The following is a 27,692-nucleotide window of genomic DNA, read 5'->3' on the forward strand; positions in this document are numbered from 1 at the left end:
TCCTTTCTAGTCTATTGAAACATGCAAAATACTGGTGAAGGTAACATATGATTATTATAAAAAGAAAAAAATTAAAAATTCTAATTATAAAGAGGAGACAGACTATGAAAACCATAATAATACTGTTTCTAACTTAGATTTTCTCATTTTTCCAAATCTAAAAATAACTCAGTTACTGTACCCCTTTAATCCTTACTCTCTGTGGTCCTTAAATATCATTTTATACAATTTACAATTTTAAAAGATTGAATAAATGTAACCTGCATAAAGGTGAAATTTAAGTATCATAATACATATTAACTTTAAGGCATTTTATAGGTTTAAATTTTAATTATGTCCCATGTCAAAACAAAATTGTATAAAAAGATTTTACTGAACTTTGGAGAATGACATATTTTAAGCAAGTCATCAGAATAACATCATATCAGATAAAACAATTCAAACAGCCTACTGAAATGCAAAGCAAAATCTAATTTGACAGTATAAACAAAGTCATAATAATTTGCTTCTGTCAGCTACATCTGCTGTGTATTTCCCATCACCAATGAGGAGTTAACTAGAAATTGAGTTACTAAACAATATATTAGCGGTGTTATAACAAAATGAAGCTAGAATCTTCATATGCAAGTTTAATAAATCATCATGGTTTATTTAACAAGGTTATTCTACATCAGTTTTATATGTATATATGTATGTGATATGAAGAGACTGATGTACAATCAATAAGTCTTAAATCTCTCCTCCATGAGGTTCCATCTTTCTGCTTAGCAGTAAAAGGCATTTTTAGGTTTTTATAAACACATTCTTTACAACTGCCTTCTTAACAGAAAATTACTGTAGTATATAAATAGCACTGGGCATTTAGTAAACAAGTCACAGGCCAGTAAGTTCAATTGTGCAGTTGTGAAATCTAAAGTCAAAGAGTTTTTGAAACCTTAAGACTGGGTGATCTGCAATGTTTCCAACATGTCTTCAACTGCCTTAAGAGAGTATTTGGTTTCCTTCTTACTTCGACCTGCAAACTAATTAAAACAATAAAAAAAAGTTCAATTAGGCTCAGTTCAATGGCTTACTCAAAAATCATAATCCTACCTTCACATTGCTAATGAAACTTAACATTAACTATTTTGTCACTAGCATGAAATCGAATAAATTCTTTTTTTATAAGAAAAAATTGGGGTATTAAGGAAAATTTCTGTTTAAGGTTTTTTTCCACCTTCAGTTGAAGTGTACAAGGATTTCACTGTACACTTGGCAAGTTTAAGTTTTTAAGTAGTATGATACCTATATGACCAAATATTTAATTTTAAAACTATCTTATTCACACTCAAAAACATTTATGAAGTAAAAAAGTATAATTTTAAAATAAAATTTGGCTTATATCTATGCAGGAACATGAACCATTTCTACTTGTTTAGCCTCTAAACAGAACTTTACAATTTCAAAGATACAATATAAATGAAAGTACTTTTTATTAAACATGTTTATGTTGCAAGTAATCTCTAAAATTATTCAGCAGATAATTTTTTTAAGTTTTCAGATTTAGTAGTTAGTTAAACATCATGTTTCTGCAAAGAATTGTGAAGTAAAACCCTATGCTACATATTATATTGATATGAACATGTCTTATATGCATTCCTGTTTATTAAGTTATATTTTATAAAGCTAAACTAGGATTGGGTTTTACAATGAAAATCAAATATAATGTACCATGCATATAAACGAAATAGAAATTATATTTGTGTATTTAGAAGCAACTAATGGCATATCAAATCCAATGAGTACATTTAATCAGTGGGGGAAACACTGTTGAATACCACATGCCGATTTCAAAATGAATTTTCTAACTGAACTGACAATTTCTGTCATTTATCTGTCTGATTTAACACAATAGATTTATTACATAAATAAGTGTTTCTTGGTATAGTTGAGGGAAAGTTTATTATACCTATATTACCTTTTTTGATTAAAATGTACTAGCAACATCTAGTGTTTTCAAGTTAACATCTAACCATTCAATACATTTTCAAGTGACTGATCATTTCTTCAACCAGCAATGCTGTCTTAAGTACTTAGTACTTGATTTATGATGTGTTTCTTCTCTTTTGCAATTAACTTAATTTGGCAAACTTCTCATGACCTGTTCAGAAAGATTAAGTGATCAAGCACAGGTAACATCATAGAAGTAATAGGTTTCAGGAATTGGTAACCTGCCTCTGACCCCTCTGACTTAACACTACGATTACCCCACTTCCTAAAGCACTAGCTTCTGTGGCTGAATCTTGACTTGAAAGAGTAAATGAAGGGAATTTCTAGGGGAAATGCCAGAAAAACAGAGGTTCTTATACAAATCAAGATCACCTTTCATAATGTATCGCTAATTTAAGGAGTTCAAATGTTAAAAATACAAGTCATAATTACAAAATATGATAACAGCAACACTACATTTAAAACTCTGTCTTTTCATAATTTTCCATGGAGAATAAAGGATGTGGGCCCTGCACATTACTTCTATTTTCCAGTTGATAAATTCATGTTCACAAGGATTTACCAAGAACAGACAGCCTTCTTTCTTTTACTACTGCCTACCCAATGTAAATAGGAATGGTCCTAATCAGATACTTTTTTAAAGGTCTAATTCTGAGAAAAAGTTTTGATGGGGTGAGGGAGGGATATAAAATAAGATACCACATAGCAACATTTATTCTAATGTTTTTAAATAACAAAGTAAAAATGAAAAGAAATTTGTAAAGTTAAAGTTATAATATTTTAAAATACAGCACTTGTCTTGATATCTATTTAAACATAATAAAAATAAGAAGCATTTTTTAAAATTAGCTAATTAAAAAAACCCCTAAGTTGGTGTCAATGCTACTCACAACTAGCACAATTTAGAATAACCAAACTAATTTACTTATACCAGAAAAAAAAAGTTGGAAATATAAATCTATCACTTCAAATTTTACCTGACATGCATTTATTCTATTTATTTTTTCCAGAATTATATGGCAATTTAACTGATTAAGTTGGAATTATTTTTTCCCTAAAATCATGATTTAATTATCTATTTCCCAAAAGGATAGTGCCAGAATCACTGCTACAATCATAAATAACACATGGATCACTAGCATAGACAGATTTAACAATGTACCAAAGAAGCATTTATCTGGAAAATCATGGTGAGGGGTTCACATTAAAGTTTTTCATGAGCATTAATCAAATGTGCCTGCCTCTACTGAACATGCTAAACCAATTACCTAATTGAAGACCAAGTAGTAGCCACATTCTGTTTCATCATTAAAACAAAGAAAGAGAAGCAGTTCCTAAAACCGAATTTTCTCTAATTAATAAATATCTAGAAAAATCACATAAAGAATATTTATTACATACTTTATACTGGCATATATTCTTAGATGAGTAATAAAGTTGTCAACGAGATCCCCAAAATGTATCTAGTTACCAAAAATGTCAATCTCTAATTTCCACATTATTCACAAATTCTGTATTTTTGTTTTTATACAACTAGATTTTGCTTAAGTAAACTCTTCTTTTGTAGTTCTCTATAATATAGAAGAAATGCACCAGAAAAAAAGCACAAAACCCACCAAACAGTAAACACTTATCAAACTCAGAGGTCAGTGATCCGTCCATAATTGGGATACACTGGGCTAAGAAGATGTATCTTTACATAATTTGTGCAAAACAATATGGGTCAACAAAGTAGTAGGATAAATGAAATAGAATGGTAGATGAATGAATCTCAGAAAAATTATGCTAAGTGAAAAAAGTCAGACACACAAGAGCACGTAACCTATTATCTTATTTACATAAAGTTCTAGTTCAGGCAAAACTAATGTTTGGTATAAAAGTCAAATCAATACTTGCTGGTCTCCGAGTGGGGGGTGGAGCTGACTGCAAAGTGGCAGATGGGAACTTTCTGGGGTGATGAAAATGTTGTATATCTTGAGTAGGTGGGACGGTTGGTGTTGGTGAGAGGGGCGCATACATTTTCAAAACTCAAATCATATACTTAAAAAGTATGCACTTCACTGCACATAAATTATGTTTCAATAAAATAGATAAAAATAAAATAAAACAAAAGGATGAGATTTATGGCTCTCTGTCAATTGGACTGGTTGGGCCATATCTCTCATTTGGCAGTCTAACTTGGACTCATTCAATTAGAGATCTCAGAGTTCTGAGAGTAGCAAATAGGCAAACTTCAATATGCAACATATTGCTAATATCCCAAGGGCCAAAGTAAATCATATGATCAACTCACATTCAAGGGGTGCAAGATTTCACTTTTTAATGGGAAGAGAAACATTTGTGGTTATTTGACAATTTATTATACTATTGTATAACTTCATAAATCACATTTAACATAATGATGCCTAAATGTGAGCACATTTTAACTTCAGAACTTCTATTTGTCAAAATCATGTGAGAGCGAAAGCAAGTAAGTAGTGAGAGATATTTGCTACACATATAATCTAAGAAGGACTCATATCCAGAAAGGTAAAGAAATAAAATTTATACAAACCAATGAGGAAAAGAGATTTCATGAAAAAGGATATCCAAATGACTAACAAATAGCCAATAAACATATGAAAGCATTCAATCTCACTGATCATCAGGGATATGCAAAATAAAATCATGCAATACTACTACACAACTACCAGAATGGCTACAGAGACTGACAGAATCAAGTACTGGTAAAGATGTGGAACTATTAGAACTCTTAAATACTGCCAGTGGAAGGAAGAAACTCATTTGGAAAACTGCCTTTATCTATTACATATATAAACTTTCTATGACCTAATATTTTCTCTCAAAGGTATATAACCATCAGAGATGCATATATATGTACACCAAAATACCTGTACAGTCATATTCAGTGTAGCATATTCATAACAGCCCAAAACAGGAAAAACAATCCAAATGCTCATCAACTGACTAGATAAACTGAAATATGGTCGACAACAGACTACAGTACAATAATAGTGAACTACAGACATACACAAGGATAAATCTTATAACCTAATAGTGCCAGACAAAAATGAGCACATATCGTATGATTCCATAAACTATAGGGTTATAAATCAGGACTCTTAAGGATAGGAGTAGAAGTTATGAAGAAGTACAAAGAGGGCTTTGGGGTGCTATGATTATATTTATCAGATTGGATACATTTACCTTGTATCCTAGAAACAAGCTTGAGAAAATTGAGAAACAAATGGAGAAGTTTCAGGATGTGTACAAACTTTGCTCTATAATCTGATTAGCTACATTTTGAGGCATTTCTTCCTTCTTTTCTATATCTCAAGATATCTATGAGTAATAATACACTCACATGCGCAATCTGCTTCTGAAATGTATCATGTAATTTATCTAGAACCAAGAATGTTTAGAATTACATTTTTAAAAATGACTTCACATTTGCCAACTGCGGAACCACTAAGATTTCCAGATGGTAAGGCTAATTATAAAATAAAAATACTGATTCCTTTTGAGGGGAAAAACAGGTGGTCCTAAAACTACAAATTAATTCTACACAATTAAAAAGGACGAAATGCAAAAAAGTTCAATGCTCAATATCTGACTTTGAAGTGTGTAGAAACAAAAACAAATAAATACATTAACTAAGCAACATATCAAAATGATCAATACTAACCTGATAAGCTCTGTTTATTTGACTAGCTGCCCAACTAGCATACTTCATGTTGTCCTTTTTTGTTTTCGCACTTGCTTTTGGGTTAGAAGCAATATGACTTGCCGACTAAAAACAAAAAAGAAATATCAAAAACAAAATTCCTTTTCTAGTCAAGACCATCAAAAACACATAAGGGTCATCGTTACAGAAGGATGACAACCAAGAGTTTTAAAAAACTGTACCAAAACAATTTTTAAAATAAAAATAAAGTTGAGTGAAATTAGTGTTTAAAAATGAAAATGAAAATGTTTAAAAATATAATCCAAATTAATGAAAAGATAAATAATATTTCAAATAATAACTAAAATTATTTAATTATGTATCTTACCACAATTCTTAAAGGTAAAGTTCTAAAGCGCTTAAATAAAGAAGCTATAGAAGTGTATTTTATAAGCCAAAAAAATTTAAGTCCAATAGGAGTGATTTAATTTGACCAAAGCAAGTTAATGGAAGTCTTTGAAATAAAAGAGATCCTCATCTTTAACCAATTTCTCCTTTGACTATACCAAGAGTTTTCAAACTGTGTTTCATAGAACCAATTTAGTCACTGCAATTTGATCCACTCTCACCTTTTTAAAAATGTATTTAAATGAGGAATTCTTAATCTAGGATCCATATAAGAATCTGCAAACCCCCAAAATCTTATGCTAATTTTTAAACGTATGCTATTTCTGGGGAAAGATGTAACTTTCACCTTATTCTTAAATATAGCTTACTTTTAAAAAGATCTGTCCATGTGAGTTAAACAAAAAAAAGGCCAAGCCGTTCTTTTATAGCTAGCCAGTGCTATAGCCTCTTTCACTCAAATCTCCTCTTCTGCTAGTTTGAAATCTAAATGTCAAAAACAACTCTACATCTATAATGTTCCTTTTTTTGGTATGAATTTCAGTAAATGCAGTACTTAAGAGAAAAACTCTGGAGTCAACTGCCTGAGCTGGACCCAGCTAAACCACTTAGGAGCTCTGTGCACATCTTTGGATAAATTCGTTAAATCCCTTTGTGCTTCAGTTTCACCATCTATGAAATCACAGTATTTAAGAGTACTTACTCAAGTAGTTGATGAGAGGATTTAATGATTTATAACAAAAAACAGAGCTCAGAACAATGCCTGGTACATAAAGTGCTTGTATAAACTACTGTAAAAATGTATACAGTATGTAGTTTTTAAATTAATATATAATTTGATAAAGAAACACTGCTAAAATACTGAACCTCCAAGTCACTGCAATTGGTTCTGGTAGAATTTTCTTGAAATTCTTTTGAACGCTTTTGTAACCACATTTTGTCATTCCTTTTTAAAAATTATTTCATTTATGTTTTTTCCTAACTCTATTTGCTCAGCCAATTCTTTTTACTAAGCCCTGACAAGAAGATACTCATCAAAAAGTCCATACAAAGACTAGGAAAGATCAAAATTTTAAAGAACAAACTGACTTATTAAAATTTATTTTCCCAGTCTTTCCAACTGCAGAGAGGTGCTTAGCTTATATATATCTGAAAGGTCAGCAAATTCTTCCTCTGTTATAGCTTTTATTAATTGACTTTTCTAAGCCCTACATAAATAACTGCATACATAAATAACTGCATACTTTCCATAAGCAATTTCCAAACTGTTGTTCTACATCATAAAAACCTTTTAATTTTACATATTAGAGATTTTATTTCTAATGTCTTTTATTGGTATAATTTTAAAACATCTCATACAAGTATAATTTAGAGAAGAAAGAGAATAATGATGGGTTTAAACCCAGGAATATCAAAACAATTAAGAAATATATAATATGGTTTTTAATGTTATTATTTAATAGGAGCAGATTTCAATTCTGATATATTTTCCAATAAAATGTCAAACAGCTAGGGTGTAATAACATTAAAAAATAAAACTGCCTTATAACTTACTGCTCAAAATTAACTAGAGAAAAAAAAATCATATGCTCATCAATAAAATATACACACGTTAAAAAAAACAAGAGGGGAGTGTCAATAAAACATACACACACACACACACACACACACACAATGAGGGGAGTGATTGGAAGGGATAGTTAAATGGCTTTTAAGTGACAGATTTTGTAAAATAACATTAGACATGCACCTCAACTCACCATGTAAAGCCCAAACAAAGCTCTCATGTTTCTGTTGTTCAGTTTCAATGCCTGTGCAAAATACTTTCTTGAAAGTTCGAGGTTTTCAAGTCCGCCCTGGGTATATTTAACCTGTTAAAATTGCAGAGTGCTGAAAACTGTTTATTTTGCTACTTTGAAATATAACATGGTTTCATCATACCATAGGCATTAAGTAATAGAGACAGATATTCTGTAAACAAATACAAGATGTTAAAAGAATTCACCTTAAGGTAGTTCAAGCTAATCTGAAATTTAAAACATAACCTCCCCAAAAGCGATTCTATTCTATGAGCATTAACTAGTTCTTAAAATAAAAACGCTGTTACAGTAAAAAAGCCAGTATAATTTCTATTTTTGTTGCCTTGAAAATGCTTAACTTTATAATATTTTCTATTGCTAGCCTTTATAAATGTAGAATTAGATACTCAATTGTTGCTTTATAGCTGTACTGACATTCCTTAATAATAAAGTCCTTCTAACCTGATAACGTTCACTTGTACTACCATTCTTAATAGTAAGCAAATTAAATACTTTTTACGTCCCAAAATACTGCCCATAAAATTATTTAAAATATGGTTTTAAAAATCATAATCACTTTAAATGACTCAGAACCCATTAAGTGGTGAAAACTATGACATAATTAATTCATAGCTAGGAAAGAAAATAGTACACAAATATCAAAATTAAAGGAATTTCACTTTTCAATAGAGTTTTATTGAAAAGTCAGTATTTCTATTTCAATGTTAAAAATTTTAAACTTTTATTAACATAATTCAATACTCATCAGATGCTTTAAATATTTATATACTTGCCTAATATGATGAAAAAATTCTTAGTTTCATAATAATATCCTACAGCAAGAAAAATAAAAACACATTTGCTGTTTCTGAAAGTACTTACCTCAGCATACTGCTGACAGTATAAGTGATTGTGTGGATTAGTCATCATAAGCTCCTCTAAACAAAAGGCTGCTTTTGCATAGCTAAAAAATATAAAGAGGTAAAATTAATTTTAAAAGTCACAAATTTTATCTTAGTTATGCCTTAAAATAATTTTAAAATGTAGTGATATTAGACATTTTATTTTCAAAACAATTTCATAGCTTTATTAATAAAGTACTTGTAATCCTGAATTCATATATATCAATGGCTAATCTTTTTAATGAAATGAATAACCACAGGCTTAAATCCTAAAGCAGCCTAATAAATAATCATTAAATATGGCATTTTAAAAGTTGGGTCACTACTATAACATTCAATCATTACCAATATCACAGGCTTCAAGACTTTGGAACAGGTTACATATAAAAGAATTTCTGGAGGTACACGTATAGCTAAAGTATAATGAAGAAATAAATATTTTATTAAGTATTCTCTAGTCACTAAAAATCCTTCACAGGCATATATTTACCAACATATTCTATTACAGAAACATTTCATTACTTGGGTTTACTGCCAAATGTCAAATTACACAAATTATACTAAAGATATAAATTTCTAAGCCCATGAAAAATAGTTCAAGTTAATTTTGATATGTGCTCTACTACTATTAAATCACATGGTAGAAAAACCAAAAGTCTTGCTGAAAAATTAAGGAGAGAATTGCCAGAAAGAACTCTGGAAAAACAGCTTAAAACCATGTGATTTGATCACTTAATATATTTTATGTTTAATGCCATGCTAATATCCTCACTATATATATGGAATTCTAAAGAATTCAGGTGTTACAAGATTTATTCTAAGTGAGAAGATGATGCTACCACCCAACAGAAAAGGTCTACCTAAAGTTATTTTTGGCATTCATCACTAATATACAAAAGTTTATTAATCTAACATACAAAGTCTATCACTAATGCCTGATATACTTACTTTAAAAAATATACATATTCCAGTTTCACACATGTATACTAATAACTAACCTTTATAAGTGCTTATTACGTGTCATGCACTGTTCTAAGTGTATTACATGTATTAATTTATGTAATCCTACCAAAACCCTAGGAAGAAAGAAAGTATCACCATGCAATAGCCGAGAATACGAAGGCAAAGAGATGTAAACAGAACCCAGGTTGTGCCACTCCACAGCCTGCACTTTTAACCACTCTGCATGCTGCCTATATGCAATACATACCACAGTGAAAAACTGTGGTGGTGGTTGAAGATGGTAATGAAGATGTCAATCATAACATTAAAAATGTGCACAGTAGTCAAACACAAAAAGCGTAAGAAAAAAGATACATCTTCTAGACTACCCAAGAATTACAGCATTTTAGATTTATGAAGGATCTTATACAGATTCTCATCCAAGAATATGCAGTTATTTAGCCCCTTTCAATTTTATATATAAAACCTAGCATTGGTTCTTGACATAAAAGAAGACCCAACAATGAATGAAAAAAATGACTGAATAAATGTCTACAACAAAAGTATCATGACTATCTAGCTAATATTTATCAATCACTCTAAAAGGAGAAAGTTATCTCTACCTTCTGCATCCAACGTATCAAAAGACAGTTCTCTTCTGTTTTCCTTTAAGCAGTATGACGCCAAAAATTCATATTAAGGCTAACAGTAAAGTTCTTAGAGATTTAAGTTAGTAGAACACAACTGTGACTCTGGTTCTTATATAGCATAAAGTAAGATAAAATGAGCATATAGGACTTTTTATTGCAAAGTGCATACCAAGATATTTTTCTCAAAAATCAACTAGCATCACATATAAGAAAAAGATCCTGTCCTCCAATTTTACAAAATACAAAATAAAACGAATTTTGTGCATAAAATATAGACTCAAATAAATTTAGAGCCAGAAGGAGCTCAAGAGATGGTTTCATAGCCTTTCTCAGAGTTGTCCAAGAGTATTAGGCCATACAGAAAATGACAATTTCCTCAATTCCCAAGGATGGTACATAGCCAGTACCATTCAAGGTACATAAACAAGTCAATTCATGATACACAATGACTCAACAATACTAAACTTAGAGAACTGAAAATAATTTGAATCTATTTAAAATAGAATAATTAGTATTACTATGTACTAGAACTAAATAAAGTTTTTTTCTATGCCTCACTCAAGTATATATAACAGAAGGTTACAGTATTTGGTCCTATATTGCTTTACCATCATTGTGAGTTTTACTCATAGGATTCTGATAATTCCCTGTGATACTAAATTGTACAATATGGTCAACCTTTAATACTAACTGTTCCCTGCTGATATAATATCTAGTTTCAATTATTAATCAAGTAAAAGAATTAGTGTCTTCCATAATGTGAATGTATATCATTTCAAATGATCAGGATAAGGAGTGCTTTAGATTTCAGAGTTTTTCGGGAGGGAGGGGATTAGAATATTACATTATCTTACCAGCTGAGCATCCCTAATCCAAAAATCCAAAATCCAAATGCTCCAATGAGCATTTCCTTTGAGCACCATGTTACAGATTTTGGAGTTTTTCAGATTTTCAGAGTAGGAATAATAAATCTGTAATATCAGAAGTACACACAAATTTTTAAAATTTACAAGTAATTTTTAATTTTTAAAATTTACAAGTATCACATGGTCAATGGGTGTGACATACATCACTGAAATAACTAAAGACAAATTAGGCCTAGATAAAAATTCTACTATGGAAATTTATTTGGAGTTAAAAATTCTAGAGCCAGGTAAAGTGGTACACCTGTACCAGCTGTAGTCCCAGCTGTTTGGAAGGTTGACGTAAAAGGATCACTTGAGTCCAGGAATTCAGGTTCAGCCTGGGTAACGTAGTGAGATACCTGTCTGTTTTAAAAAAAAAAAAAAATCCTAGATCTAGGTTACTAACACTTCTGGTGACCTATTATACCTTAAAAACCTCATAACTGTCCCTATGCAGAAAAATACATCTAGCATTTTCTCAACTGCTATATTTTTGCCAGTAAGTCCACAAAATTGATGCTGAACTGACATCCCACAATAATTTAACACTCCACCAAAAAAAATCCCACCTACTACAATGACTTGCTCAAACAAGGCAAATGAATCAAATGAACTGATTCTAATTCTCAGTTTCAACAAAATCTGGAGATATTTCTTTCCACTCACCCTAAGTCTTAATGTTCCTTCTAAGTGTTCAATTATAAAAAATGAATAATCATGTTGCAACTAATAAGTTTTAAAACCAAAAAGTTTTGTGATACTAGGTAAAAGGGTAGGCTGAACACAGATATCATTTCTTCTAAAAAAATTATCTTTCAGGTATTTTATCTTTTTATTTCTTGACATTTCTCAACTGTACATTCATCTCTACTTAAATAAACTCTTAGGAGATTCAAAACAAAACAGAAGTGAATGTGGTCCTACACAGTAAAACAAAAATAAATAAATAAATCTAATGATAAGTTAAATATAATGTACAGCCTGAATTTGATGACTAAACATAGAAGTATCTCAAATACACATAAAAGAATAAAACTGCAAACAAAACAGGAAAAAAAAAAAAACCCAGAGGTGATATATTTATAGAGTTGTTAAAGGACTACTAGACATGAAAGTGATAAAAGTTGATATATCTATTTTTCTAAAAAGATAAAGTTTCTACAACTTAAAATAAGTGAGTGTTTTAAAAGCATATAACAAACAAGGATAATTTTTGACAAATGGTTGATCTCCTTTATATAAGGAGCTCTGAAAAATGAAATTAAAAGGCATAACCAATTTTCACCTACCAAAGTTGCTAAGATATTAGAAGTCACAGTACCCAGTATTGTTAAAGAGGCACTCTAGTAATGCTGGCGTGCAAGTAAACCAATATTACCATTCTAGGAAACAATCAGGAACTATTTATCAAAACTACAAAAAATGTACACATCAATTAATCAAGTCATTCTATTTCTAAGAATTTAGCCCAATGAAACAAAACAAAGTATTACAGTGAAAACATAAAAGAACCTTTATATCTCCCTAGGAAACTAGTCAAAAATATTAGGGTCAATTTATAAAATGAAATAATATAAAGTCATTAAAATCACACTGTAGAATGTTTATAGTGATAAGACATTTTTGACAAACTATAACTAAGGCAAAACATAAGCTACAAAAGATAATTTCATTTTAGGTTTTAGTTTTAAAAGGTATGTAAGACCAAAAATCAAATATGTAACTGTAGTTAACTTAGGATGATAAAGTTCTATGTAATTTTTGGCTTAAGTTTTTACATTTTATTGAGTTTCTCAAATTTTCTGCATGAGGCTGTTTTTTAACTTGAGAAGAAAAAGATTTCCTTAATTATCTGAAACGTTTTTAAATGCTTTTGGTCACAAAACCTTCAAAAGGTAAAAAGTATTCAATGACTGTCATCTGTTTTAGAAACAAAATAAAAATTCTGATGCTTATTTACTGCACCCTGAAAATTCAGTTTCATGCTATTTAAATATGATATATATATACAAATGTGTGTATATATATAGTATATATATCATATATAAATATATATATGCAAATGTGTGTGTGTATATATATTTGTTATTTAAATATAAGATATCATATATAGTCTCACATGCATAAGAGAATCAAGAATGTCTTTACATAAGTGTACATACATGAACATATACATCTATACTGAACATATTTCAGAAGTTAAGTTCCTACCTGAAAACACAGAATCAGATTCAGAGTATAGTAGAGAACTTAAAAAACGGTTCCCAGAATGTATAGTACATATACATTAAATGACAGCCATTACTTTTATGTTAGCTCCTACTTTTCTTAGAATTATACAGATAACTACCTCAGACTATACAGAGAGACTACAGACAAGAGACAAGTGTCTTTATTTTCTTTTACTTCCTTTGTCAGTTGTTTGTAGTTGAGAACGAGGTTAAATATTCATGCACAATAAGAAAATGTGCGTGAGAATCTTATTCTGCCAAAAAGAAGGAAAAGAAACAATGTAATATACTTCAGATTCAGAACTAAGGGAAAAAAGAAAAAAAATGCATCTAGATAGAGGTTAGCGTTAATGCTGTGATATTAGAAAACTTGCACTAAAGCTCTGGACTAATCCTCTCACACACTGGGATTTCCTCCTGTCACTACAGCAATAAAAAAGCTAACAAAAACATTAAATATCCAATAAGCAAGTTCCTACAGCATTCAACATTCTTGATTATTCTTGGTTTTTTACCCAGGCAACAGAATGCTTCTACTTTGGAAGAGCTGATTCTCTTAGTACTAAGGCTAATACATGCATCCAATTGACAGAATTTTTAAACAGCAGGGAGTATAATACTCTTTGTATATAAGAACAATCTGAACTCTAAAAATTCACAATTTTGATTCACCAAAAATAACTTTAGTTTAGCAAATGCAGGCCTCCCTAATTCCAAAAAATGCCCACCTGTATTTGAAAGAAAAATTTATATCCCAAACAAAAATGATTTGGCAAAACACAAATGACCTAGTTAAAGCTATTCACATATTATGACCAGCATATTGCTGATTAGTTTTCATTTAATTGTTGATTTGTTTTGTTTTTCATTTCAAATAACACATGATTCACATTTTCTCATCAATTCTTTGGAAACCACTATGTCCTCTGAACTTACAATGATGAAAATTTCACTTTAAAAAAAATATTATATTTAACAACTTACTCATGCTCATTGATATAAAGTTCTGCAAGTTCATGCCAAGCTTCTTGGTCTCCAACAAATCTGGTGAGAGGAAAGGGGAAAAAAAGGTAAGTGTGTAGATATTCTGTAAATGAACAGCATGGAGACAAACGAAAATCAAATGCAAATTCCATTTTAATTAAAAAAGATTTATCAGAATAACAAAACACAATCCTCTTGTAAAACACTCACTGTTCCAGATACTCATTCAGTTCCCGAATAGCCTCCACATTTTTCCCCTGGGCTTTTCGAATGGCAATCTTACGCTTTCTTGCAGCCTATGGGTTGACATTAATAAAGGATTAGGGCTTCATGATTTCTTGGGGTTTTTGTAAAGAAGGTAATTTGACTGTGCAAATTATTATCTCAATGCCAGCGAAATTCCATTGTAGTACTACTGCTTAGTGGGAGTTTATAAACATACCCCATGACATCCCACTGGGGAATTCAACATTCTCCTAACAATCACATATGCTTTACTTTTGATGCACACAATGTATGCATCGTTTCATCCAAATAAATAACCATCCAGATTCTGATAATTACAAGGCAGCAGGGAATCCTAATCTTTATCCAACTTAAAGTCCTTCACTCTGTCTTATTCATAAGATCTGTATATTAAGAGGTAGAAAGACAGTGGAGATTAGGGGGAAAAAATCTCACCAAGGACACTTGAATGACTTTATATAAATATGGCTTCTAACAACTTTTTCCACAACTTTAAGAGAAAACGCTGAGTCTTTCAAAAGAGTAATATAGGTCCAGAAAGAAATATTTTATAATAGAAAAAACATTTAAAACTTGTATTTTAAAGTTTTAAAAATGATAACTATAAAAATCAATGCCATTTATTTGTGCATTCATCAAAAATGTGTCAGACTTCTATTGTTTGCCAGGAACTGTGCTAGCTAATGAAAAATATAGATTAAAAAAATAGGTAATTCTTTGCAGGAGCTCAGTCTCATGACAAAGACACATCAAGTAAAATATATCATGCAGTAAGGACAATGATAGAGATATCCAGGATGGTGTGGTAACAAAAAGGAGATCCTAACACAGGCTGTGGCAGAGTAGAGAAAGTAGAAAGCTACAAGTTATGGGGTGGGAGGTGAGTGATTTAGCACCGAAAAAGTGAGTTTGGAGAAATTAAGAGACTCCCAATAAATAAGGGTAAGAGCAACATTTGTAATAATTGTGATAATATGTTGGTAATTAAAAAATGACACGTTTTAAGAATGTAAGAGGGAGGATCCAAAAAAACCTAGAATTTATTTATTAAAAATTGTGCATTCATTCTTACATATTTAAACTTTAGTCACCCTCAACATACTCTCCATTTGGCCTACTGAGATGTTTTTTCCACTGCTTAGTGTTTTAAATCATCAATATTGATGTCTTTTAGTGCTTCTGTCATTACTGGAAAACAAAAAAAAGTCACTCAGTGTGAGATCAGGTGAACAGAGAGGATGGGACATGAGGTGATGCCATTTTAGGTCAGAAACTGCTGAACACTCAGCATAGTGTGGGCAGGTAGGCTCGGAAGTCACACATCATGAAATGGGCAAACGCCTTGCTCCAAAAAATATTCACTGAAGCCGAGCATAGTCTCTCAGAACAATACTAGCTGGTACACCGAAGTTGATGGATTCCTAGAACAGTGACCTAGCAGGGGAAGCCTGAACTACAAGAAACCAGTCCTCCAAAAAAAATCATTCCTTTTTGTTGTTGTTTTTGGCTTTTCCATCACATATTTTTAATTATTTGGGTTATGCCAGAAGCCTAGCACAATGCCTGCCACAGAGTAGGCATACTCAAATATTTTTGAAATAAAGTTACTATACAAAACAAGAAAGCATCAAACATTATTTTCGAAATAATTTTACGATGCAAAACAAGAAAGTTTTTAAAAACTTTCAAGAAATTCAGAAGTAAAAGCACTGAAAATAACTTAAAGAAGAGTATTAGACTTTAAAATGAGAGCCTTACCCCTCGTCCTCCCCCAAATAGATTAGGGATAAATTAACAGACAATCACAAAATTGATTTCTTTTTGACATATAATATCTGATTTCATCAATCTAGCATCGTTTAACACATAATTTAATTTATTCCTTTCATTTCTTTCATGATTCTACTTGTTCCATAGGTATTATGGTATAGCAAAAAGAGTCTAGGTTTTGAAATCAAAAAGACAAAAAACGGAATCCCAACTCTTGTCACTATCAGCTTCCTTAACCTCTCCAAACCTCAGTACCATCTACCGTCAAGTATCAAAATAAAACAACTAGCACAGTATTTAGCAAATAGGTGTTATCTTTTTAAAATATCTGGTGTTATGTTTAACATTTATGTATTAAGTCTTGCCACAAAGCTCTAAGTCTTTAAAGGACTGGCACAGTCCTTTGATATTTATATCTTGCCCCAATCCATATTGTATTTGCAACAACTGAGATGAGATAGCACATAAATGCGTAAAAACTTATTGAAAATACTGGATACAAATGAGACAAAAAGTCAAAATATAAAAAATGGCAACTAACACATCATAGTAAGAAGTGTGGTATAAACACTGTAATGGACACTGTTATGCACAATGAGTCTTGTGAAAAATGTACTGAAAACACTTGACTGACTCGTTTTTCAACTATTAATATCTGACCATAGAACCAGTTCTCCACTGTTGAATACATACTAATAGTCAGCAGCATTCTGCATTGCTTTAAAATGTTTCAAAGATAATTAATCTTTTTAAAATGACTTTTAAAAGACAATCCTTTTTTAAATGATAGAAAATAGAGGTATAATCAACTTAAATTCATCAAAACAGACAGAAATTTGAAAATTCTGATTCCCATCCTTAGATTCTTCTGAGACTTCTTGAAAGAAACTGAAATATTACAATTTAAGTAATTCATTATTATTTTGAATCATGTAAATCTGGGATGGTTAGAATGTCATAACTTTATAAGAGCTATGAAAAACAGAAATTTAGTATTAACTCTGCAATAATCAATTTTAAAAGCTAACGTTTTGCCACCTAACAAAACCTCAGTGAGGTATAAGGAAAGATTTTAAATACAAGACTTTTTAATCAATTTAGGAAGCACACCTCCAAATCTCTACTATATAAGCAATGTATTTCTTGATCATGTAAAATCTAAGGTACACCATTTTATCTCTAAAAATACTAAAAAATTTAAAACAAACTTTTAGGTGGTAACTATTCAGCTATGCAAAGTCAGTCTTCCCAATGAAAATATATACAACAATTTTAAAAAAACCTACTAGGTAATCACTATCATTAGCAAAGGTATATTATTAGGCCATGTACTTTCACTAATATCAGCCCTTCACAGGCTATTTCTTTTAAGGAAAAATAATACTATTCTGGCATAAGAACTGACCTTTATTTATCACAATCGTGTTAAATTAGCGTCAAGCACTGAGCCAAAGTGAAGTAATGGGAACCAGATTTACTCCTCCTGCTTTAAGGTAAGGACATAGGGCAAAGAAGCTCAATGATCCCTGAGAGGTGGGGAAGCAAATCAGTGGAGCCCTGTTTTTATTGTCCTGGCTCACTGCCTTGAGAGTTTCAAATGTACCATGCAGGGAGGGAAAAATCAGGTGGAGCCCAGTGTACTCACTGAGTTCAGGAGAGGCAGCTAAGATTATAAAAGGCAATTCATAGGACAGAGTGCTATAGAAGACAGAAAAATATAGAATGAGGACTCTGGAACCCTGCAGAAGGTTCCTCTTGAGTACTCAGTTTTGTACTGAATAGTGCATACAGGTGAGGCAAGTACCCAAGTCAGGGAAAGAAGTTCCAGAAAATTAAACAGTGTCCAGTGCTCATACAGGGCTGGCAATAGTGATTTTTCTACTAGCCAGACTGAAAAATGTCATAATTCATGGGACACGGGATAGAGTACCCAGAAGGACATTGCTCAGTAATGGGGAATAATTAGTCCTCTTCCAAACACTGTTCTAACCAGGTTTAACAAAGACTCAAAAGGTTCAAAGTATCTGTAAGTAACTTAACTGTATCCTACAAGAAAGCTTAAGGATATCTGTAAGAATACAAAAATGGAAAGGGAAAAAAGGAAACTTTTGAGAACAATGGTTTTGTTCACTCTTTTGATTGTAGTGATGGTTTCATAGGTGCATACAAATGTCAACACATCAAATTGTATGCCTTAAATATGTCCTGTTTTTTTCTATGTCAATTATATGCTGAAACAGTGAAAAAAAAAAGTAAGTAGGCTAAATATTAAGTCATGAGTATTTATCATTGTGCACTTCTTTCTCATGCTTTTTGTCCTCTAAAATATACCAAAGTTCTAATTTTTTCTAAATATTTTGTTGGATTAATCTTTGCCAAGAGTCAAAGTCTTAAAAATGAAAACAATTCTGCATTTTATAAATGATTTTAATACGTGGAGTTAAAACTTCTATTATAAAATATGAAACTTCAAAAAGTTATTCATTACAATATAGGATGAAATATAAAAGAAAAGGCAGTTAAATTTTTGCCATCTGATTTTGTAAATAAACAGAAAACATACAATGTATCATATAAAATATACAACAATTATAATACAAAGATGCTGGTTCAAAAAGTTAAGATGAAAGTAGAAACAGTCATCTCAGCTTTTGCACATTCACACAGAACAGTACTGGAAACTGAAGGAAGTAGATGCTCAGTAGCCATCTGCATACATCACAAATTTTACACCTAGAAAGAACTTGAGGATTAGGCAGTGATAATTCATTTTACGTAGACCAAAAATAAAGCGTACACGTACACAACAAATCCTAGGGCTCCTGAATTTGTACACTTTTCTACCACATTCTCTTGCTCTCCAGACCCTATCTTGCTGCCCAATTCCTTATTCATATAATGTCTAACTTTAAATCATGAGTCAAGCAGCATACCTCCCAAAAGCCATACAAAACCCTGGGTGTCAAATAATTACCAAGCAACCAGAATAAGGGTCAAAAAAGGCTTCTCTTGACTTCTGAGTCTTATCCAGAACATAAAAAAAAGGCCTGTAAAAAAGAACAATTTCTATCACAACCTCCCTAGCATAATATTCCATAAAGTGAAAATCAAACTTAGAACTTAAAAAACAAAAACACATTATTAGGTTTCATATACTCTTTGACAACTACAAGTACAGTCTAGTTAAAATTACTGAATTTAAATAATACAATTCCTGTAGGGGGATAGCTAGTTGCCATGTATATTAACTACACAGTCACAATTCCATTTATTACCATTGCTTCTTTCTTCACAATTAAGAGCCTTATTACTCTGAAATTAAAGCGCCTATCCAGAGCTTCTTACTTAGCTAACTGTATAATTGTGGCCAAGACACTTAACTTCTCTATGAATTTGTGTGGTCATAAAATAAAAACAATATCTGATAGGACTATGGTGACAATTAATGAGGTAACATATGTAAAGTGATTAACTCAGTGATGGCCCATAGTAAATATTCAGTAAACATTACCTTTCATTATCATCATCATTTTCTTTAGTTTTACCATTCCTTTCACTACTGTCCTCATATTTATCATACCCTCTGCCTTTAGAAAGCAGCAGTTTTATTTTAAGTCATTTGAAAAGCAGAAAAAAAAAATCAAGACAATTATATAACCTGTTATTTTAATTGAACATGCTTTATTTAGATCAAAACTTTAAAAAAATTTGGCCGAATGCAGTGGCTCACATTTGTAATCCCACAACTTTGGAAAGAAGAGCCAGGAGGATTGCTTGAGTCCAGGAGACTGAGACCAACCTAGGCAACAGAGTAAGACCTCATCTCTACGAATATTCGAAAACAAAAATTTTAGTCAAGTGTGGTAGCATGTGCCTATAGTGTAATCGCAGCTACCTGGAAGGAAGAGATGGAAGGATCACCTGAGCCCAAGAGGTTGGGGCTCCACTGAGCTGTGACTGTACCACTCTAGCCTGGGTGACAAAGTGAGAGGACAATTTAAAATTAAAAAAAAAATTTTTTTAATTTCACAAAATCAGAGCACATTAAATAAATTATATCATCCCTTAATTAATGTTAAAACTGCATTTTTGCCTACACAAAATTTAGATTTTTAGCCTAACCAATTCAGATAATTTGTCTGCTGCCCTAATTGATGTTCTGAATAAACAATCTGAAGGCATTAAGAAATGCAATAATTCTGAGAAACCCATGGATGATAGTGGAAAACACTCAAATAACAAGATAGCCTGGACCACAATCACTCCATTATTCAAAAGTAAATCAACTGGTTAAAAACAAAATTCCTGTTCTATTTCCTTCAATAAGCATCAAATAAATAAGACTTATCCCTGGCCCTCAGAGAAATAACTATAATATATTATAAAAGTATAGTATTTTTAAAACTTAAGGGTAAGAATAAAGGTTATTGTGATTTTTTTCCTGAAACAATCAAATAGGAGGTAGTTAGAGGGGGCTGGACCCTGAAGGAAGAATAGAATTTGAACAATCATGTTCCTATAAAATTTTTCCAACCAAAGCTATATACACTAGTGTCAAACAATAAACAGGAACCTACACAATTTGTTTCAAACATTTAAAGACCATGAAGACATTTTTATCAAATTGACTACCTGCCTTCTTTAATGTTACACACAATGGGACTAGGTAGAGAGTTTTTCTGAATGACGTGTAACATCTTTAAAAAAATAAGCTACTTGGGGAAGAGATACCACCTCGAAAAGTATTAAAGAATTAAGGACTGCTAGCAAAATACACTCTAGAATCCCCCACTCGTACTCCATATTCAGGGGCTCAGGAAAAAGTGGATAGTTGACAATCAACGGGAAAGCAGAATTCCAGGTTCTCTTGCCTCTAAGGCTTACGCTCAATCCTGGGAAAATGTGGCAGTTTAAAAGCATCTTGACCTTTAGCACAGAAGCAATTAGATCTAATTCTTAAAATCAAACTTCAAATATTTGATATCACAATAAAGTCCATAATTCAGAACAAAATCTGATTTTAGTGAAATATAAAATCAACTGAAAGACAGTAATTATCCCACTTCCTGTTCAAAGGCATTCATTCAACAAGTTATCATCAAAAGCCAACCAAATGCTAAGCACTGTTCCACGCAATGAACAAAAATGTTTCCCTCATTAAGAGGAGGAAAAGTCTACTATTATTTAAGACACAAGCAAGCAAAAAACAAAACAAAACAAAAACCTGATATTGAAGTAATCCAACAAATAAAAGCCTATTAAACCCAATCCAACACTTATTTTTGATAGCTTAGAAGACTAAAATTTTCACCCTTCAGAGCTATTCTTCTCAAAGAATATATTCACATCTAAATTTTAATTGTTTATAGTTTTATTGCAAAGTATACTATACTGTCAATCATCCCTCTATTCCCTCCAACTCCACTTGTCTTAGTTTTAAGTCCCCATAATATCTAACCTAAGACAGAATAGACTACAACTTATCTCCTCTCAATTCCTTCAAACCATATCCCACATCGCTGACAAGTTATCTCTAAAAATATATGATGGTACTTACCTAATCAAAATTTGACTTCATTGTTCATTCTCTAAGAACAAGAAATTAAAATTCTGAACAATAATAGACCAGGTCGTTCACAAATATAGATCTTTTCCTTATGAATCTAGCTATTCTATATAATGAAACAACACAGAGGAAAATACTATTTTCCTCAGAAGAGATGGGGAAGAAGAAGCTTTACAAGGGAACACCAGAACTTTGCCTTCTCTTTAATCAGAACAGAAATGAAATTTCATTTGAAAAAGGTATAAACAGAGACAGTTCAGAAAGAAAAATACAAATGGCTGTTTGAGAATATTAGATGTTCAACATTGCTCATAATGCAAATTAAAATAGTAACATTTTTAACTGATAGGCTAGCCAAGATTAAAACAAAAATGCTGATAATATACTATATGAGTAGATATAAAGTGGCACTCTTATACACCAAAGAAAATAAGTATAGATGACTAAAAAGCCTTTTTGGAAGAAATTTGTTAACATTAATCAAAATTTAAAAGGCATGGACCTCCAGAGCCTGATATTTCACTTCTAATGATTCATCCCACAAATGGCATCCACTGCAACACTGTTTCTGAGAGGAAGGTATCAGAATCAAGGATCACCAAAGGAATTTCATTAAAAAACTGGTTTTCATCAAGACAAGGGATGATACATACACATCCGATGCAATGCAATGCAATACAATGCAGCTACTAAACAGGAGTGTAAAGAATGTGCTAACATGGCATTATCTTTAAAAATACATTGCTACTGAGTTCTGTGGCTCAGCCTGTAATCCCATGCTTTGGGAGGCCGAGGTGAGTGAACTGCCTGAGCCTACGAGTTTGACACCTGCCTGGGCAACTTGGTGAGACCTCATCTCTACAATAAATCAAAAAAATTAGCCGGGCGTGGTAGCGCGTGCCTGTAGTTCCAGCTACTTGGAAGGCTGAGGCAGAAGGATCGCCGGAGCCCAGCAGGTCGAGGTTGCGGTGGCCAGGAGCAGTGCCACTGCACTTCAGTCTGGGCGACAGAGTGAGACTCCAACTCAAAAAAGAAAAATAATACATTGCTGAGTTTGCCACATCTGCATTTCTAACCATTTTCTCTGTGAGAAGGGATATATAAGAACATGCCAGTTTGTCTGTGAAAAACATCTCTGAAAGAACACACAAAAAATTGTTACAAGTATTTGCCTAGGGAAAGAAGGACTTGAACTCAGAGGTAAGACAGACTTTTTTTTTATACCATATATCATTTTGTATTGTAAGTTTTAATGTGTTATTACTTTTTCAAGAGACTAATATACAACTTTTAAAAAATAGATAGAATATATTCCATTTCACCACCCTCTCAATGGAAAAATTTAAAAAATTTAAAATTACCTTATTCTTTCTTTCCCAAGCAGGACTTTTACTTTAATAATGCTAAGACTTACTCATGCCAGCCACTAGCCCATCGTCTTTGTTTCATTTAAGCCACACTCAGTATTCAAGGCTTACAAAGCTCATAACTAATGCAGCAAATCATCAAAGAATCAGATTTAATAAATCAATTTCAAAGTCCATGATATATTCATTACATCATGCTGTCTCCCTAAAAGCAAAAAAGGGCAAAATGCTGTCGAATTTATCCTTCTGGTCCCAGCAACAAGGACACTGTAAGCACTCAACAAATGTTTTCTAAAAAAATAAGGAATGCATGTCAGAAGGAAGGAGAGCCCCTAAAAGCTTTAATAAATAACGTCATTTCTATCGTGGTTATCTAGGAACACAGAGGTACAAGACAATGAAAAAAGGCCACACAATCACTTTTAGACAATGCAGAGAACAATGGGATAAAAGCCTGGATTACAACTATGGATGAGGACTTTTCTACCTTTGAAATAATACATTAAAGTTGTTTTGAAAAAAGAAATGGTGATGTCTTCTACAGAGTAACTTAACTATTGAATCTAAGAGAAGTCTGCTAATAGAATTTAATTAGTTCTGGTCTTATATGGCTTTATTTTCTCTCTCAATATCTAGCAGAGTGCTTTCTACAATACAGAACAGAAGGAGTATTTTAACTCTTGGTAACAGCAACACTTTGGTGGCTCATAAGAGGTACTCAATAAATGTTTATAAAAAAAGGGACTGAGGGGAGATTAGATAGGAATAACGTCTGATAAAGTAATAAAACATTTATCAAAGCTTAATTTAGTCACCTGTTCTAAAAAGTTAACATAACCATTAAGGGATTCAATTACTACAGGTTGAGTATCCCTTATCCAAAATGCTTGGGACCAGAAATGTTTCAGATTTCAGATCATATCAATTTTGGAATATTTGTATATTAGTATGAGATATCATGGAAATAAGACCTAAATCGAAACACAAATTCATTTATGTTTCCTATACACCTTAAACACAGCCTAAAGGCAATTTTACACAATATTTTAAATAATTTTGTGCTAAAACAAAGTTTTGGCTTTGTTTTGATTGTGTTCCATCACATGATATCAAGTGTTGAAAAAGTTTCAAATTTTGAAGCATTTCAGATTATGAAATTTTGGATTAGGGACGCTCAACCTGCACCACTTCACACATATTCTGTGAGGGGAACTATTTGAATTTCTCTGTCTAGCCAGGCTTAAAATTCATAAAAAGCCATAAAATATGGACGGTATTACAAATACAGAGCAACATTTAATTACATATGATCTTACATCCTGAAGGAGTGAAATAACTTACTTAAAATATCCTCAACTTAAACTGAGACATAAGTATTAATTTTTAAAAAATGACTTAAATTACGAACCTTTTAACCTGGTATGAGAAAAACATATAAAACACAGAAGCTCATTTCAAAAACTTGATTTCATTTTTTGCAATCTATGGTTAAGTAGAAGATGAATATTTTACAATTGAAGTAACCATGAGTAAATAAATATACAAGGGAAAAATGGTACTTTTTATAAGGGATTGTTTGACTAAGACAAACGGATATTAGGATAATTAAGGTTAGAAAGTTATTCAAAAGCTTTCCAATTTTAAGCCTCTTTTTATTGGTAGTATATAGATAAACTGATAGAAGCTATTTCTTCTTTTTTTTTTATTACAAGTAGACTTGCAGCTGTCAAAACTTTTCCCTGAACTCTCTATATTCTGAATATATTCACAAAATAATGAAACCTTTTCACTGAAACCCTGTCAACTATGATAATATATAAGTATTACTGTAGACTATCAGAAGAAATAAGCAGAGATAGGGGATTTATAACCAATGCCTAGGATAAATGCACTTTAGGAATTATATAATTCAAGTTACTGTTGTTCAGTTACTAAGTAGCTTACATCTTAAAATCCACAGTCAGGGTCAGGTGAAGTGGTCATGCCTATAATCCTAGAGCATGGGAGATGAGGCAGGAAGATTGCTTAAGGCCAAGAGTTTAAGAACAACCAGACCAAGCAAAACAGTGAAACCTCAACTCTATGGGGAAAAAAAATTAGCCAAGCATGACTATTCGTGTACATAGTCCTACTAGCTACTCAAGAATCTGAAATGGGAGGAGGAAGGAGGACCACCTGATCCGAAAAGTATGAGGCTGTAGTGAGCTAGGATCATGCCACTGCACTCCAGTCTAAGCTACAGAATGAGATCATGTCTCATTTAAAAAAAAGCCACCATATATTATAAGACTTTTTAAAGAGATTCTTGCCAAATGAGAGAAAACTTTCATAATCTACACTATGTTAATATAACAATTTCTCCTTCTACAAGACAAAAAAAATTTAACCAGAGTTTTGATTAAAAATTCTAAAAATCTCTCTTCTTATCTGTGCTTAGGGTATAAAAAACTAAAAACAAAATACCTTCATTAATCTCATATATAATTACTAAGATGATCTCTTTCATTTTTCATTAAGACAACTAAAAACTAATTACACCAAATAAATAAGTTAGTAGTCCATAAACTTCAAAATAATACAAACTCTAGGCTCTGTTGGCCTTTTATATAAGTACAGTCCACTCTTTCCAAATTTTAACTAGCTTCTTTTCTAATAAGATATCTTCAAGAAGGCAAATCTTACAGAAGAATCTTAAAACTATTTAATCATTTGAATGTGGCCCATCATGAACTATTTAAAGTTGGAAAAAGAAAATACCTGGTTCCTTATGTACCTTTCCATTATTTCCTCAATGAATTAATTTTACCTTTTAAATGAAATTTTACATCACCTTCAAAACTATCTGCAAACTTACAGTGTTAGTTGGATCTTCTTGTAAAATTCGATCATATAGTTGTATAGCATCATCATATCTATTTAAAAAGAAAAATAAACATCAAGAATCATTACATTAAAAATATAGTGATAAATGGTAAATACAGAAAAAAGTCTAAACTCACAGGGCTTTAAATGCAGTTATAATTGCTACCCAAGTCTTCCTATCTTCACTTGAAAGTTTACTAGTCTGATTTTTTTAAGAAAAAAAATCATGTATACAGTACTTACAGAACAATTTATTTCAAAAATAATATTGATTCAATATAGCCTGAATACAAAGGCAAAAACTAGCCACACCGGTTAAAGAGACAGAGCAAGCATCAGGACCAGACTCAGATATGGCAGAAATATTGACATTAAAGACTGAAAATTTAAACAACTATGTATATGTTTACAGCTCTAAAGGAAAAAGTGAACAAGATGCAAAAACAGATGGATAATGTAACTAGAAAGATGGAAACTCTAAAAAAGAATCAAAAGAAAATGTTAGAAATAACAGTGTAACTAAAATTAAGAATGCCTTGATGGTCTTGTCAGTAGACTGGACATGACCCAAAAAAGAATTAGTAAGCTTGAAGAAATATCAATAAAAACTTGCGAATAGAAAAGACAATAGAACAGAATATCCAAGTACTGCGGACAATTACAAAAGATGCACCATATATGTAATGGGAATACTAGAAGGAAAATAATGAAAGGAACATAGGAAATGTTCCTTTGTTTCTAATAATGACTGAGAGTTTTCCAAACTTAGAACAGACACAAAACTACAGATCCAAAATAAAGCACAATAAATAGGGGGAAAAAAATCAATACCTGCACATATTATAGTCAAACTGTAGAAAATCAAAGACAAAGAGAAAATTTTGAAAAAAGCCAGAGGATAAGAATTATAGACTTCTCTTCAGAAACAACACGAGCAAGAAAAGAGTGGAGTGAAATATTTAAAAGTGTTTTAAAGGAAAATCAGCAACCTAGTATTGTTACCTGAGAAATCCTCCATTAAAGGAAAAAAAAAACAGACTCTCAGATAAACAAAATTTGAAAGACTAAGCTTCCAGTAGACCTGCCTTGCAAGAAATAAAACCTGCTCTTCAGAGAAAAGAAAAATATTGGTCAGCAACTCTGGTCTATATAAAGAATGAAAGAGCATTAGAAAATGAATAAATGAACGTAAAATAAGATCTTTTATTTTTCTTATTCTTAAATAACCATATAACAGTTTTGTTCAAAAGAGTGTGTTGAAAATATAGTTATAAGTGAAAAAGAGAAAAGTTAAAAATATTCTGTTGTAAGGTACTTGCACTACCTGTGAATCAGTATAGTATTTGAAAGTAGACTAGGAATAGTTGTAAATGTATGCTGCAAGTGCTAGGACAACCATTTTCCAAAAAT

The 27,692-nt window shown here is 31.6% G+C and overlaps 1 protein-coding gene across 3 annotated transcripts in view; it reads right to left on the bottom strand.

The window, feature by feature from the left end:
* Positions 1-302: 302 nt before the first annotated feature.
* The window catches only part of EMC2 (ER membrane protein complex subunit 2), a 49,298-nt gene continuing 21,908 nt past the window's right edge, over positions 303-27,692 (bottom strand). For 2 of the 3 annotated variants that reach the window (XM_008054912.1, XM_021710848.1), the window contains exons 5-11: positions 26,275-26,332; positions 14,682-14,767; positions 14,472-14,531; positions 8,740-8,821; positions 7,819-7,929; positions 5,675-5,779; positions 623-1,022 (exon numbers count right to left, since the gene is read on the bottom strand). In XM_008054912.1, the coding sequence (XP_008053103.1) occupies positions 936-1,022; positions 5,675-5,779; positions 7,819-7,929; positions 8,740-8,821; positions 14,472-14,531; positions 14,682-14,767; positions 26,275-26,332 (589 nt within the window). In that variant the 3' untranslated portion in view covers positions 623-935. Of the gene's footprint in view, positions 1,023-5,674; positions 5,780-7,818; positions 7,930-8,739; positions 8,822-14,471; positions 14,532-14,681; positions 14,768-26,274; positions 26,333-27,692 lie in introns of all 3 variants that reach the window. The other variant, XM_021710849.1, reaches the window with a different exon arrangement.

This window comes from Carlito syrichta, unplaced genomic scaffold (assembly GCF_000164805.1).
Source record: "Carlito syrichta isolate Samal-C Ts95f unplaced genomic scaffold, Tarsius_syrichta-2.0.1 Scaffold301610, whole genome shotgun sequence".
NCBI lineage: Eukaryota > Metazoa > Chordata > Mammalia > Primates > Tarsiidae > Carlito > Carlito syrichta.